Source organism: Erinaceus europaeus, chromosome 20, assembly GCF_950295315.1.
Source record: "Erinaceus europaeus chromosome 20, mEriEur2.1, whole genome shotgun sequence".
Lineage (NCBI taxonomy): Eukaryota > Metazoa > Chordata > Mammalia > Eulipotyphla > Erinaceidae > Erinaceus > Erinaceus europaeus.
In genome coordinates, this window is record NC_080181.1 from 9,838,914 (window position 1) to 9,852,812 (window position 13,899).

The following is a 13,899-nucleotide window of genomic DNA, read 5'->3' on the forward strand; positions in this document are numbered from 1 at the left end:
AGCAACAGGGTCGCGGGTACAACTTCCGGGCGGGGCGGCGGGGCGGTGCTACGTCGGTGAGCTGGAGAGGCACCTCCTAACTGCTTGTGACCCGCCCCTCTGCCCTTAGCTGGATGTTATTGAATCGAAAATCTCTGCCCGCCGCCAGCGTCTAGCCCGTTCCGTTCACCCCCGGCTCCCCCGGGGTGCAGACAGGTGCCCCCGAATGCAGGGAGAGCCGGGCCCGCCTTCCTGGCCTCCCTCCGCAGCTCGCAGGGGTGTTGCTGGAGCACCAGTGGTTTTTGCTGTGGGCTGGGTCCACAGTGGTGCCTAGTAGTAGCCACTCAATAAATCCTTAAGAGTTGGGGGGGGGGGTCTCCGTTCTGTAGATAGCTAGTGGGCATATTTTAGTTAAATCCCAAAGGGCCTGTGGCTATACTAGTTTTGTTGTTGTTGTTGTTGTTGTTTTTTTTTTACTTGAGACTGGAATCTGATATGCAGGAGGATCCAAGTTACTGTCTGGGGAGATGATGTCATGGCTGGAAATGGATCAGAAAGCTGGATCAAGGAAGAGAGTAGCTCCCTAATATGGGAAAGGGGTATAAATATTGTTGACTGTAAACCCCATCGATTTGATCTGATCTGCACTACTCCAGCCTTTAGGTTCATGATTAGTGAACAACTTGTTTGGCTTTATATGTTAACTCTCTTTTCAGCCACCAGGTTCCAGTTGCTAGCATGATGCCATCCAGACTTCCCTGGACAGACAACCCCACCAATGTGTCCTGGAGCTCCCATTCCCCAGAACCCCACCCCACTAGGGAAAGAAAGAGGCAGGCTGGGAGTATGGATCAACCTGTCAACACCCATGTTCAGCGGGGAAGCAATTACAGAAGCCAGACCTCCCACCTTCTGCACCCAGTAATGACCCTGGGTCCATACTGTCAGAGGGTTAAAGAATAGGAAGGCTATCAGGGGAGGGGAATGGGATACGGAGTTCTGGTGGTGGGAATTGTGTGGAGTTGTACCCCTCTTATCCTATGGTTTTGTCAGTGTTTCCTTTTTATAAATAAATAAATAAAGCGGTGGGGACCCATATCCACGCCAAGAGGAAGCGTGAGGAGCTGAACAACGGTGCTGGCCACCATGCGGAAGGCGGTGGCCAAGAAGGACTGAGTACCGCCCCCATAATCACACTGCCTGAGTTTCTGAAAATAAAATAAAATAAAAAATTGTGAGCTGCCCTCACTGTTCCTGGCTGGGTTTTAATAGAGTGGCTCCTCATCTGTGTATTTACAGAAATTCTCAAGGCAGTTATTATGATTCATTTTTGAAAACTTTCAGGAATACTTTCAGTCCACCAAATATCCATACTCATACCTTTGACTATATAAACTGGCATTTTATCTTGAAACCTGTAAATAGGTAGTTCTGAATGATAGGAAGAGATTTCCTTCTCTCCCCCCACCACACACACACACACACACACACACACACACACACACACACACAATGTCCTACTTATTTGCAGTCCAGCTGAATTTAGTCCTTGTAGACTTCATGACTTGACTTCATTTCTCTTCATTTCAACTAGTAGGAAAATGCTGTTATATGCCTTATTTGCATTAAAATATTTATGTTTTATATTTTACAATATAAACCATTTCATGCAAATTGAAGAAGTTTAGAAGACATAGTACTTTTTTTTTTTTTTAGATAGAGTCAGAAAGGGAGAGAGAGAGAGAGAGAGAGAGATAGAGGAAGAGAGAGAGAGAGAAAGAGAGAGAAAGAGACCACATCACCAAAACTTCCTTCAATGTAATGGGGCTTTGCTCAAACCTGGGTCTCTCTTATATGGCAAAGCAGCACACTATCCAAGTGAGGTATTTTGCCAACCCCAGTATAAATATTTTAAAAGCCCTGAATGCTGTCACATGTAGTCATCCACTTTGAACATATTTAGTGAATTTTGTTAAATATTTTCATTCATATAAATTTAATACTGAATATTTCATTTTTGTTCACTTATTGTTATTATATTCATTTCACAGTGATCTTTTGACACCTTTATAAACATAATTTTAAATGGCTTCTGCATATTCCAGTTCTGGTATACTCTGTTTACATTTCCCATTGACCTTTGACTTCTTGATTGTCAGTTACTGTAAAATGAATCTTCAGGCACCAGGTTTTTTTGTTTGTTTGTTTTTCTCCATACAGGGTTTTTTTTTTTTAATTTAAGAAAGCAGAAGTACACAAGAGTCTGCAGTGAGTACCCCTCATACAGAGTTCTTTAGAAGCTAGGTAGGCTTGTTACACCAACTAATGTAATATTTCAGGGCAGTCTAGTTATGTATTTAGAAGAATATTCATTTAATGTCTACTATGACACTACCTGTAGGAAATGTATTTAAGAGGAAAAGGCAGGCAAATAAGTGGGCCATAGTAATACAGCAGAGAGGGTCTTTATCTCAAAGGTAGCTATACATGACATGGCAGCACCAGTTTCAGGAAGTGGAAAGAGAGAAGAGAAGGCTTCTTTGAAGGAAAATGTTAAGTTACACTATGAAGGAGGGCAATAGTCAACCCAAGCAAAAGCAGAGGGTGGTGGGGACCACACATTCAAAGGCTCATCATAATGCGTAGTATAGGAAGTATAAGTAATTGATTAGAATGTATGGAAAGAGGCAAGAAAAGACTGGCAGGGATTTCATCTAGTATATCAACAGAAAAGACTTCTACTCAGTGACAATAGGATACTTACAGGGAGTCTCTGTATATTAGCCCTTTTGCTTCTTTTAGGTAAACTTATCTGAATTTATTAGGAGCAACATCATTTCTCTACTTATATGCATGAGGAAGGCTCTGATTGGTTTATGCAAACATTGTCTGAAGAAGTATATACTATACAATTATGAAAAGAAATGTTAAAGGAGAGACATAGTGGTATAGTGGGCTGATCATGACCTCTGAAGTCAAAATAAAGGCCCAGCAATGGGAGTTAAAGACCAAGAAGAGATAATCTACCTTGTTTAGTTCTAAGTGGTGGGTATTTAGCTAAAGTATCCATTTCCTGGGCATTAAAAGCACATCTGAGCCTATTAAGGATTGTGCTTGAGTCCAAGGCCCATAATCTCAATCTTTAGTTTTGGTCTAGAGTTTTTGGTTTAGATGATGAAAGTATAACTCTGTATATCTCAAGTCTCCACCTATAGCTGATGTGTGGCTTTGGCCTTATTCTTGATTGTCCTTAGTTCTGAGAGCAGATTACAAGTTTTTGCCACCATTAACTCCTGGCTAACTTAGTAGACCGTACATGGTCTGGGAAATGGGCATAATTTCTATAAGACAAGCTGTGAAAGTCACTAGGATTTTTGATCACATCAAACAGTTTTCTAGGACTTTCCTTTTTTTTTTTTTTCTTTTGATTCTCTTACCAGGTTGCCCCAGCTGCTCTTCAGGATTAACTGGCCATGAAGAACCATGGATATAGTCCTTCTGTATATAGCAAGGTGAGTCTGTCTCCATAGTTTTTAGAACTTTCTTGCCATGTGGAATGCCTGGACTTTGATTTTAGTTTTCTTCCAACCTTCAGAGAATGCTCTAGAACTAAAGCTTTGGTTCTTTAAGTCTTCAGCTGTGTTTCAGCTCTTCTTTTTGTGTTGGTGGTATTTCCTTTCTTTCAAGAAGACATGATACAGGAGTATGACTCAGCTGACCCTAAGCTTAGCAATTTGAATGTGGGTGCACTTGTATATGGGTATGTGAGGCTTGTGAGGAAAGAGAAAGATATTTGACCTTCTATATGGTCTCCTGCTCCTTGATGTCTTCACTATGGGCTTTCATCTCTCTCTCGGTGGGTGAGGTGTTTTGGCTTTGCAGGTTCTAAGCCAGCCAGTAGAGTCATGAAATCTACCACCGTGTCGATATTGTGCTTCTCACTGGTCGTGTCCTTAAGCACACACAAGACACTCAGCCAGCTGAAAGAGATGAGCTCAGAGATGTTGGCCCGAAGGAAGAGAAGAATGACATTGAGGTCATTAATGGGGCACCCCAGCATCTTTCTGCTGAGGAGATCAAAAGCTGGGAGCATTTCATAGATAGACAGCAGTCCTTTATCCCACCGACAAAGTCGTGTGAGGTTATATATGATCACAGGGACTAAGAGGGTGTAGATGGCTACACTGGAGACACTCACAATCTGGAAGATGGACAGAGAGGTCAGCCTGCAGTTGATGAACTCAGGGACATGGGCCTCTTCAACAAGCAGCCCTGACTTGATGGAGCAGCTGAATTCCTCCTGGAAGAAGATACCCAGATGGAAGTGGCCCAGGTACAGGTAGGCGACTGCAGTGAAGAGGAGCAGGAGGGAGTTCCTCAGGAGGTGGGTGGCCACGAGGGAGTGTGAGCGCTGCTTGCACTCCAGGTACCGTTCCAGCAAGGGGAACTCAAAGTAGCGCTCCTTTCGGGCCCTGGGCAAAGGAAAAGGGAGGCCAGGTCAGAAGGGCCCTCTGGGGACTACATCCTAAGTCTCAAGGTGACTCATGCGGGGAAATAGCTCATCTGTGCAGCTATCAGGACATTCTGGGTTCACATGAAAATCTGCTTCCTCTGAGCATAACCACCATGTCCACCCAAAAAGAAATGTGTGTGTGTGTCTCAGTGCTCCATCAATGTGATTCATCCCTTTGTGACTTCATGTATTATCTGTAAACTGAAGGCAGAGTGCTTTCTCCTCTGCTAGAAAGTTATTTGTGTTCTTTGGGCCTGGGCATTGCTCATCTCTGGCTGCTAGTGGTGTCCGGGATAGAACTTAGGACCTTTTGCAAGCAAGTCCTGTGCCAGACAACTGCCACCCTACCCCAGCCCACCCCAGTCCCATGAAATGCCATGTTAAGTACTCCGTTTTCTTGAGACAGATGCCATAGAGGGGAGTTTAAAGACTGCCCTGCTGAGATAGCATTGCTGTGCCCCACCAGCTGCTGCCTGAAGGAGAGGAAGCCTCTACTCACTTCTCTAGCTCGTCCCAGAAGATATGAGGATCAGAGCTCCTCTGCCGGGTCTTCAGCATGTGCTGCACCAGGCGGATGGAGCGATTGTAGGACTTGTCCAGCTCACTGATGATGAATAGCAGGTCTGAGCTGAGGCCTGGGACAGCTACGTACTGCCACAGCAGAGCCGGGAGGTACATGATCACGGCCAGCGCCAGCAGGGAGTAAGGGAGGGCCTGCGGGCAGGTAAGAGGCAGCTGAGGGCCGGGCTCAGGGTACATTTCCTGACTCAGAGGAGGGAGTACCACAGGCCGGAGCCTTAGGCTCCATCATCATCAGACCATCTGCACATTGTGAGGCCTAGGAGAGAGGGCATGCATGTCTTACGCTCTCCAACTCCACCCTTCCCATCTGGGGTCAGCCTTGGTATTAGACTCTAGAAAGAGAGGGCAGCTTAAAGAGTAAAGAAGGGAGAGGGTGTGAGCACCACACAAGGCCTGCCTCCTGCTCCTGAGCCTGGGTGGTTTACTGGAGACACAGCCAGAGGGAAAGAGCCTCCTCTCACTTTCCACTTTTATTCCTCTGATTGCTCCAGTTTCTTTTCATCAGTCTACCAGACCCATCTAATATTCAAATTCCAGCCAGGGACCCCAGAAAGGCTGACTTCCCTGGAGCCTCCAGAGGGGAGGAGGGCCCCATTTCCTTTGCCTCACTTTCCCTGCTTCCTCTTCAGTCTCTCCTCACCTCTGCTCCTTGGGTGAGAAACCTAGGCCTTCAGGCACTTCTTGTTGCTCTTTGGGGCTGTTTTTGGTCAGTCTGTCTTTAGTTGACATTGACATATGTGTGAGCATTGAGTCCTCACACCATGGGCTCCTTGAGACAATAGCCTTTGCTGCCTGTTTGCTTATCATAGTCATTATACTTCACAGGGTCGGGCCCTCTATTTTGCCTGCAGCCAAAGCTCTATTTGCAAAGGGTGTTTGTTTATTTTAAAATTAGGTACTTATTATTATTATTGCCTCCAGGGTTATCACTGGGGCTCTGTGCCTGCACTACAAACCTACTGCTCCTGGAGGCTACTTTTTTCCTTGTTGTTGATCTTGTTGTTTATCATTGCTGTTATTATTATTGTTGTTATTGTTGTCAGATAGGACAGAGAGAAATCGAGGGAGACGGGGAAGACAGAGGGGGAGAGAAAGATAGACACCTGCAGACCTGCTTCACTGCTTGCGACCCTCCTGCTGGTGGGGAGCCAGGGTCTCGAACCCGGATCCTTATGCGGGTTCTTGTGCTTCACGCCATGTGAGCTTAAACTGCTGTGCCACCACCCAGCGCCTGCCACCAGGGTTCTTGCTGGGAATTGATGCTTGCATGAAGAATCCACTGCTCCCAGCAGCTTTTTATTTAAATTAATTAATTAATTAATTAATTTATTGCCTCCAGGGTTATTACTGAGGCTCAGTGCCTGCACCATGAATCCATTGCTCCTGGAGGCCATTTTTCCCCCTTTGTTGCCCTTGTTGTTGTAGCCTTGTTGCAGTTATTATTGTTGTTGATGTCATTTGTTGTTGGATAGGACAGAGAGAAATGGAGAGAGGAGGGGAAGACAGAGAGGGGAGAGAGAAAAATAGACACCTGCAGACCTGCTTCACCACCCGTGAAACAACCCCCCTATAGGTGGGGAGCCAGGGGGCTGGAACTGGGATCTTCACGCGGGTCCCCGCGCTTCTCGCCACGTGTGCTTAACCAGCTGCGCTGCCGCCCAACCCCCAGCTTTTAATTTTTGTATTATTTTTCTTTTGCTTTCGGTAGAGGTTGAGACAGATAGATAAAAAGGAGGAGAGACAGGGAAGGAGAAAATACCTACAGCACTGCTGCAGGTCTGTGAAGCTCCCCTCCCCCCACATACATGTGCAAACAGGGACTTGAACCCAGGTCCTCGCACAGGGTAACATTTGCACTCTACTGGAGGTACCATCACCAGGTCCCTACTTATTTTCTAATATGTGGTTTCAGGCGTCAAACATACAAGACATGCTCACTACTGAGCTACATCCATAACCCTTTAAAAGCTGCTTAAAACTGTGCTATTGGGCTCATTATTACATCTTGCGCCCTGCACAGATTAAGAACCAAATGATTCTTCTTGAGAATTCTGACCAGTCTTAGAGGAAGGGTTATAGATACCGACAGTTGAGGGCTTCCAGAGGACACAGGAAGGTGGCACAGCGGTGGAACACAACACTTGCAAGTGCCAGACCCTGGTTCAATCCCTGGCTTGCATGTGCAAGCATGATGTTCTGGTCCTCCGTTTCTTGTTAACAGCTAAACACGGCTTTAACATAATGATCTACAGGGATTGCCTTAAATGCAAGGCTGCAGGGAGTAAGGCAACCCCCAACCACAGCTCTGATCAAATAAAAGGGAGCCGGCAAGCATGACCTGCTGTCTAAGGAATGCAGGGAACATGAAGCCCGTGACCAAGACACAGAGTGGAGTGGGTGGCCAGGAGGTAGGAGAGCATTCAGCTATGCAGCTGTGTGCCACTTGAACCTGTGGCCTGAGCCCCAGCCTCCCCTTTACCTTGTGAGGCCAGAGGGATCTTGTCTTGTACTGGCCAGACTCCTCCAGCTCATGGTGAACCAGTGAGTCCCAGCAGGAACTATCCACATAGGCTGCCTGCCGGACACTGAAGTTCCCAGGAGAGAAGCAGCTGATGGGAGACCCTGGAATAGAACACAGCCGTGAGGCAGCCCACACCTCCTGGGGGGCTGGACTCCACACACAAGCAGATCAGCGATTCCCAGGGGCCACCCACACTACTATGCCCTTTATGGATGTGCTGGAACTTTCTTCTACCCAGGTTCCAGTTTTCTGGGTCCCTGTCACCACAGCATGGGGTGGCATATCACCTATCCTTGCTTCAAGTTGTCTTTGATATCACCTGCTGGTCCTGTTTACTCCTAGACAGGTGGGCAGTTGGGTGCCCTGCTGCCTACTCTCCTGCCCTTGGTGCCAGAGGGCTTGCAGGATCCTGCCCCAGAGAGCTGGTAGCTGTTGGTCTAACATTTAGAGGATTAATTCCTGGTGCAGAGGAGAGAGTGTAATGGTTATGCAACTGACTTTTGTGAGGCTTGGAGGTTACATGGACTTGGTAGGAAAGTCTCTGGCTATATTCATTCTCTGGAAAAGAGGCAGAAATGGGGATCAGTACTCGCCATCTTGTGTACAAAGAGGCAGTTGACCCACTTCCTTGAGTAACAATCTTTGGAAAGACTGGCAGGAAGCCAGAAAAGAAAGCCAAACCCCCAGTTCTCTTTAAGAGGGAAAGAGACTTGCTCAGTTCACCCAGCTCTTTAGAACATGAGGCAGATGTGTTTGTGAACTTTATGTTGGTGGTCTGGAAGGGTCTGTTGCCCCTCCCTCACTGTGTTCTCATCAGGTCAGGAACCCTGGAGATGGGAGCAGGGAACAGCACTAGGAAGAGACATGTTTAAAGCGTGGCCTTTAGCATTCCTGAGACAATTAAGGAGACCCCTATCTGTTCATTCATATGAAAATCAAAAAGCAAGTTTAATTATTGCAATGGCATGCAAGAATACTGAAATTAAAGCAAAAATATCTCCTGCTGTAAAGTTTCAGAGACTAAAGTAGTGGGTGGCTCTGCTCTGCCTGAGTCCCACACTCAGGTGTGCTGTGCCCTGTGCGGGATGCCCAGGCTGGTGGGAGCTGTCTCACTTTGGAGCCCACACAGGCTGGGATTTCAGTGGCACCTAACCTACGATCTGGGTCTTAGAAGTCACTCACCAGAGGAGAACTCCTGGGCAAAGGCGAGGGACATCAGCATCAGGGGGAAGCCCACTGCCACAAACTTGGCCATCCGGTCCAGGGGAAGCTCCAGGCGCAGTCCCTTGAGGCGAGGGCCCCTGCGGTCTGGCAGCAGGGCATCTGAAAGCATGTACTCAGCAGCTGTATGTGCAAGTGACATGATGCTGCTGTTTTGGGGTGCAGAGGCAGCAGGCAGGTTCCAGGACAGTGGAGAGAGGAGATGGCACCCTTGAGCAGCTGGCTTGGAGCTGATGTATGTGCAGCCCCAGCCCCCATGTGTCTGTGCCAGGAGTAGGTCAGGTCTCTAAATAACCAACCAGACCCCTGCCAGGCCTCCTGGTAATTAGAGGGAGGCCAAGCTCGGTCCTCTGGCCCAGGGTCGGGTGTCAGCCTCAGCTGCCTTGCTGCTGCCTTGCTGCTGCCCCCAAGCAGATGAGTCCTGTGGCTTTATGCTGCCCTCTCATTAATAAAGTATTTTTGGGGGGTGGTGGAGAGAAGGAGCGTGATGGAGCCACCCCCACCCCTTGTAATTGGTGTGGAATTTGGGTGGAGATTGCTGAACTGTGTGGAAGGCCCTCATTTTGTGGCTTGGGGTGGGAAGGGAGCCCCCAAGTCTCAGCTAGGATCACAACTGCTACATAGCATTCTTTGTCCCAGTCATGACTTTTCCTCTGGGTTCAGGCTCTTTCCCATAAACTGTTCTGTTTTTGGTGTTAAATTCCCTCTCCTGCCTCTCTCTCTCTCTCTTTTCAATTTCTCCCAGACTGCATACTTATAATGTAGCCACATGTTTATAATTTCCATATATTTACCTTTTATTTATTTATGTAAGCCATATTAGTTCTCTAGATTGGCCAGGCTGGGTGGTAGGGTTCAAGAGTAGAAAGAACACATCCTTTGAGATCTAGAGGAAAGACCTTCCACTGGGGACCCACAGTGCTCACTGACTGTTTTACTGTATGGCTTTTGACAAGTTGCTTTCAGCTTAGTGTCTCCACCTGTCAGATGGGCTTGAGCTGTTCTCTGCAGGATCATGAATGCTGATGAAGAGGATTTACTGTGGGGTAAGAAGACTTTCAAAGTGCCAGCTGATCAGTGCTCTGGTGTCTCTCTCTTCCATGCATCTCATTAAAATAAATAAATGTTAGAAAATGATTTATTGTATTAGAAGGTGCATTGTAGACTGTAAAATATATGCACATTTCTGTTTTTATTATAATCTGGGGGTTGGGTATGTGGAGAAGCAAACATGGGGCCCAGGGTGCTCTTTTGGGCTGTCCCTAGACTGGTAAGAGGGGTCCTGCCCACCTGCAAGGGAGTTGCTTCACAGGTGGTGAGGCAGATCTGCAGGTGTCTATCTTTCTCTCCCCTTCTCTGTCTTCCCCCCCTCTCCATTTCTCTCTGTCCTGTGTAACAACGACGACCTCAATAACAACAACAACAACAACAATAAAAAACAAGGGCAACAAAAGGGAAAATAATAAAAAAAAAAAAGGGGCCCTGACTTTGGCCTTCCCTCCTGCTTAGTATGGCCATGCTCTTCCCACTGGGCATGGAATCTGTGGGACCAAGAGGATGTACCCTTATAGTGCCTGAGCACCTTCTTATAGAGCTCCCTGTCAACACCCTGGATGTCCTAGTTCCCTGTCCTCACAGCCTCGGCCTATGGCCAGGGCTTGTGGGACTTTTCTTTTCATCAGGTTCATCCTGTCAGGGGGTTTATGCTGTTGTTGTGCATCCCTGGACCAAAGGAATGGCTCCTGGGGGTGGGGTGTTGTAGATGGATTTAGAAGTATTAGAGTGTTCACATGTGGAATTGGAATTTGTAGTGGGGCTTTCCTGGGTTAGATAGGAGTTAGGATTTTAATTTTGAACCTGACATTCTTGATCTATGAAGTAGTGTTGTGAAGCTAGGCATGTAGAATTTAGTTTAATTTTTTAAATTTACAACAAAGTAGAAAGGAAATTTATTTCATATGAATTAACTTCACATGGGGAGGTGGCAGAGCACCATTCTATGGGGCTTGAACCAGAAGGCATGCAAGTCCAGTGTTCTGTCAGCTCAAGCATCCCCCCCACCAGGTACTATGAAACTTAATTCTTATTTTTATTTTTCAATTAATTTTAATTTTCTTTTTACTAGAGCACTGCTCAGCTCTGGCTTATGGTGGTGTGGGGGATTGAACTCAGGCCTGAGTCTGTCTGCATAATTATTATGCTATGTACCACCACCTATTTTAATTTTTAATACTTATTTTGCCATCCACTTCTATGGAGGTGCTGGGGATTAAACTTGGGACCTTTGGTGGGTGCCAGGAGGTGGCACAAAGATTAAGTGCACATAATACAAAGGGCAAGGACCTGCACAAAGATTCTGGTTTGAGCGTCCACTCCCAACCTGACTAGGGGATGCTTCATAAGTGAGGAAGCAGGTCTGCAGGTGTCTTTCTCTCTCCCTACATCTCCTTCCCCCCTCAATTTCTTTTTTGTCCTATTGAATCAAATGGTAAGAAAAAAAAAGAAAAAAAGGCCGCCAGGAGTGGTGGATTCATATTGCTGGCACCGAGCTCTAGTGACTGGAGTTAAAAAGAAAAAAAAAAAAAAAAGAGCCTGGGACCTTTGGTGTCTCAGACATGAAAGACATTCCACAGAACCACTACACTATCTTTTCCCTAACTTAATTATAAAAATATTTACTTATTTATAAATATATGGGATAAAATTCTGGCACATATGACACTGGGAATCAAACTCAGAACCTCACACTTGAGAGTCCAACGCTGTTATCTATCCATGGTGCCAGCACCCAGGCAGCCAACCCTTTACTATTATTATTTTAAAGTTACTGACATGTAATAATGTTTCACGACTGGCTCACATTTGAACTGCTTGTGCTTGATGAAAGCGGTTCAAAGAGGCTTTTGCAACACGGATATGAGAAACACCAGCAGCTGGGCTTGCGAGAGCACGTGGCCTTGTGCCCACGTGAGTCCTGGGCGTGCAGGTGCGTCCTTTGCGTCCACGTGGGTCATTTGCATGCACGAGCACACAGTCACGTGCACGACCCACGTGGCTTCTGTTTTGGCGGCAGATGCTGGGGACCTAGGCTGCCGCAGCTCCGCCTCCGCTAAGGGTTTCCCTCAGGCTGGGAGATGCTCTCTCAGCCCTGCGTGTGCCACAGGCGAGTGTGAGTTTCAGCTTCACGTGCTGTGTGGTGTGGTGTGGAGGTTGCTGGGGGTCTAGGAAGGCCCCGAAATGCGCCCTGTCCGTGAGCGCCGTGGCGCATCTGCTCGCCGCCATCTTGCCCAGGCCGGGCCGCGCGCAGAGGAGCGGGCGCCGGGACGCGGGAACCTGCCCCGCGGACGGGGGTTGGGGTGGCTGCGGCCTCCGGGCTGGAGGCTGGGGGTCCGAGCGCCCCTGGGCGTCGGGGCCTCGCGGCGGAGAGGCGACCCTGTGCTTCCGGCGCCATTCGCGCCCTGCACAGGTTTGCTTACGCTCAGTGTTTACTGGTGGCTCGTGTCCGGGCGTCGCCTTGTACTTCTGAAAAGTTTGCGTTTTGGGGACCTGGAGGTGGCGCACCTGGCCGAGCGCACATGTTGTAATGTGCAAGGACCCGGGTTCAAGGCCCCCCCCCCTGCAGGGGGGAAGCTTTGCACGTGCTGATGGAGTTTTGAGGTCTCTCTCACTCTCTCTGCCTCTCAGCCAAGGCCCTTCCCACTCAACTGCCCTCTGTCTTTATCCAAAAATAAATTAATTAGAAAAAAAAGCTTCTGCGGTTCGAACCCCCGGCTCCCCACCTGCAGGGGAATCGCTTCACAGGCGGTGAAGCAGGTCTGCAGGTGTCTGTCTTTCTATCTTCCTCTCTGTCTTCCCCTCCTCTCTCCATTTCTCTCTGTCCTATCCAACAACAACGACATCCGTAACAACAACAATAATAACTACAACAATAAAGCAACAAGGGCAACAAAAGGGAATAAGTAAATAAATATTTTTTAAAAACTTATGCTTTTATTCATGTGTATATTACATTAGCACGCGCATAAGTTCATAGTTCAACAAACTTTGATCAGATCAGGGAAAAAAAACCTTGCTAGTAACCCCTTTCTCCCCGAAGCCACCATTGCAGTACTTTCATTTATTTCTGATTTTTCTTTTTTCATATATTTTATTATTTATGGATTTACTACGAAGTCGAGAGGGAAGGGCGAGACAGAGCGGGAGAAAGACACCTGCAGCCCTGTCTTAGGGTGCAGGAACCTTTCTCCCTGCAGCTGGGCACCGCGGGTTGAACCCAGGTCTTTGCACACCGTGATGTGTGCAAATCAGATTTTAGTTGATATTTTTTAAAACACATTTATTTTTTCAATTGTCTTTATTTATTGGGTAGAGACAGCCAGAAATTGAAAGAAGGGCGGAGACAGAGAGGGAGAGAGACACTTGCAGCCCTGCTTCACCACTTGTGAAGTTTCCCCCCTACAGGTGGGGACCAGGGGCTTGAACCTGGGTCCTTGTGCACTCTGATGGAGCGCTCAACCAGGTGCGCACCACCACCGGGCCCCTTGGATTTTTAGTGACCTTTTTATTCTGGGAGAGACACTACAGCACTCCCAAGTGGTGCTGGGGCTCCAGCCTAACCTGGTGAGGTAGCCCTCTGGCTATGCAAGTGTTTTAGACTTGATATCTTGTTACCAGCACAGGGACAAAGAGGAAAGCCATTTAATGTCTTTTTAAAAATTTTATTAGGAAATTGAAGAAGTTACTCATGTTTGTTGCCCCTGGTTACAGTGCTAGTAAGAGGTAGAAATGGGCCCAGAACTCTGGATTTGTGACTACCAGCTCAGCCTGTCTTCTGTGGTAATGTGTTGTCTTGCTATAACTTCTATGTGGAACTTCATTTATTATTATTTTTAAAATGAATTTTTATTATAATTATATATTTATTTTTCCCTTTTGTTACCCTCCTTTTTTTTCTTCATCATTGTTGCAGCTATCATTGTTGTTGCCATTGATGTCGTTGTTGCTGGACAGGACAGAGAGAAATGGAGAGAGGAGGGGAAGACAGAGAGGGGGAGAGAAAGATAGACACCTGCAGAGCTGCTTC

At 47.2% G+C, this 13,899-nt stretch overlaps 1 protein-coding gene and 2 long non-coding RNA genes across 6 annotated transcripts; 2 read left to right on the plus strand and 1 right to left on the minus strand.

Annotated features, from left to right (window-relative positions):
* Nucleotides 1–18: 18 nt before the first annotated feature.
* Nucleotides 19–3,781, plus strand: LOC132534973 (uncharacterized). Its single transcript, XR_009546735.1, has 3 exons — nt 19–86; nt 696–930; nt 3,420–3,781. It is a non-coding gene; the product is annotated as an uncharacterized LOC132534973 (long non-coding RNA).
* Nucleotides 3,782–3,811: 30 nt separating this feature from the next.
* On the minus strand, nt 3,812–8,958 carry PANX3 (pannexin 3). Its single transcript, XM_007520660.3, has 4 exons — nt 8,778–8,958; nt 7,554–7,696; nt 4,992–5,206; nt 3,812–4,451 (listed from the first exon to the last, which is right to left on the minus strand). Exons 1-4 carry the CDS (start codon nt 8,956–8,958, stop codon nt 3,812–3,814), a joined length of 1,179 nt encoding a protein of 392 aa, XP_007520722.1.
* Nucleotides 4,182–9,997, plus strand: LOC132534974 (uncharacterized). Of its 4 annotated transcripts, none has more exons than XR_009546739.1 (2): nt 4,182–4,318; nt 4,959–9,997. It is a non-coding gene; the product is annotated as an uncharacterized LOC132534974 (long non-coding RNA). The 4 variants fall into 4 exon arrangements; XR_009546738.1 differs by having other exon boundaries at nt 4,227–4,318; nt 4,899–9,997; XR_009546737.1 differs by having other exon boundaries at nt 4,237–4,363.
* Nucleotides 9,998–13,899: the final 3,902 nt, after the last annotated feature.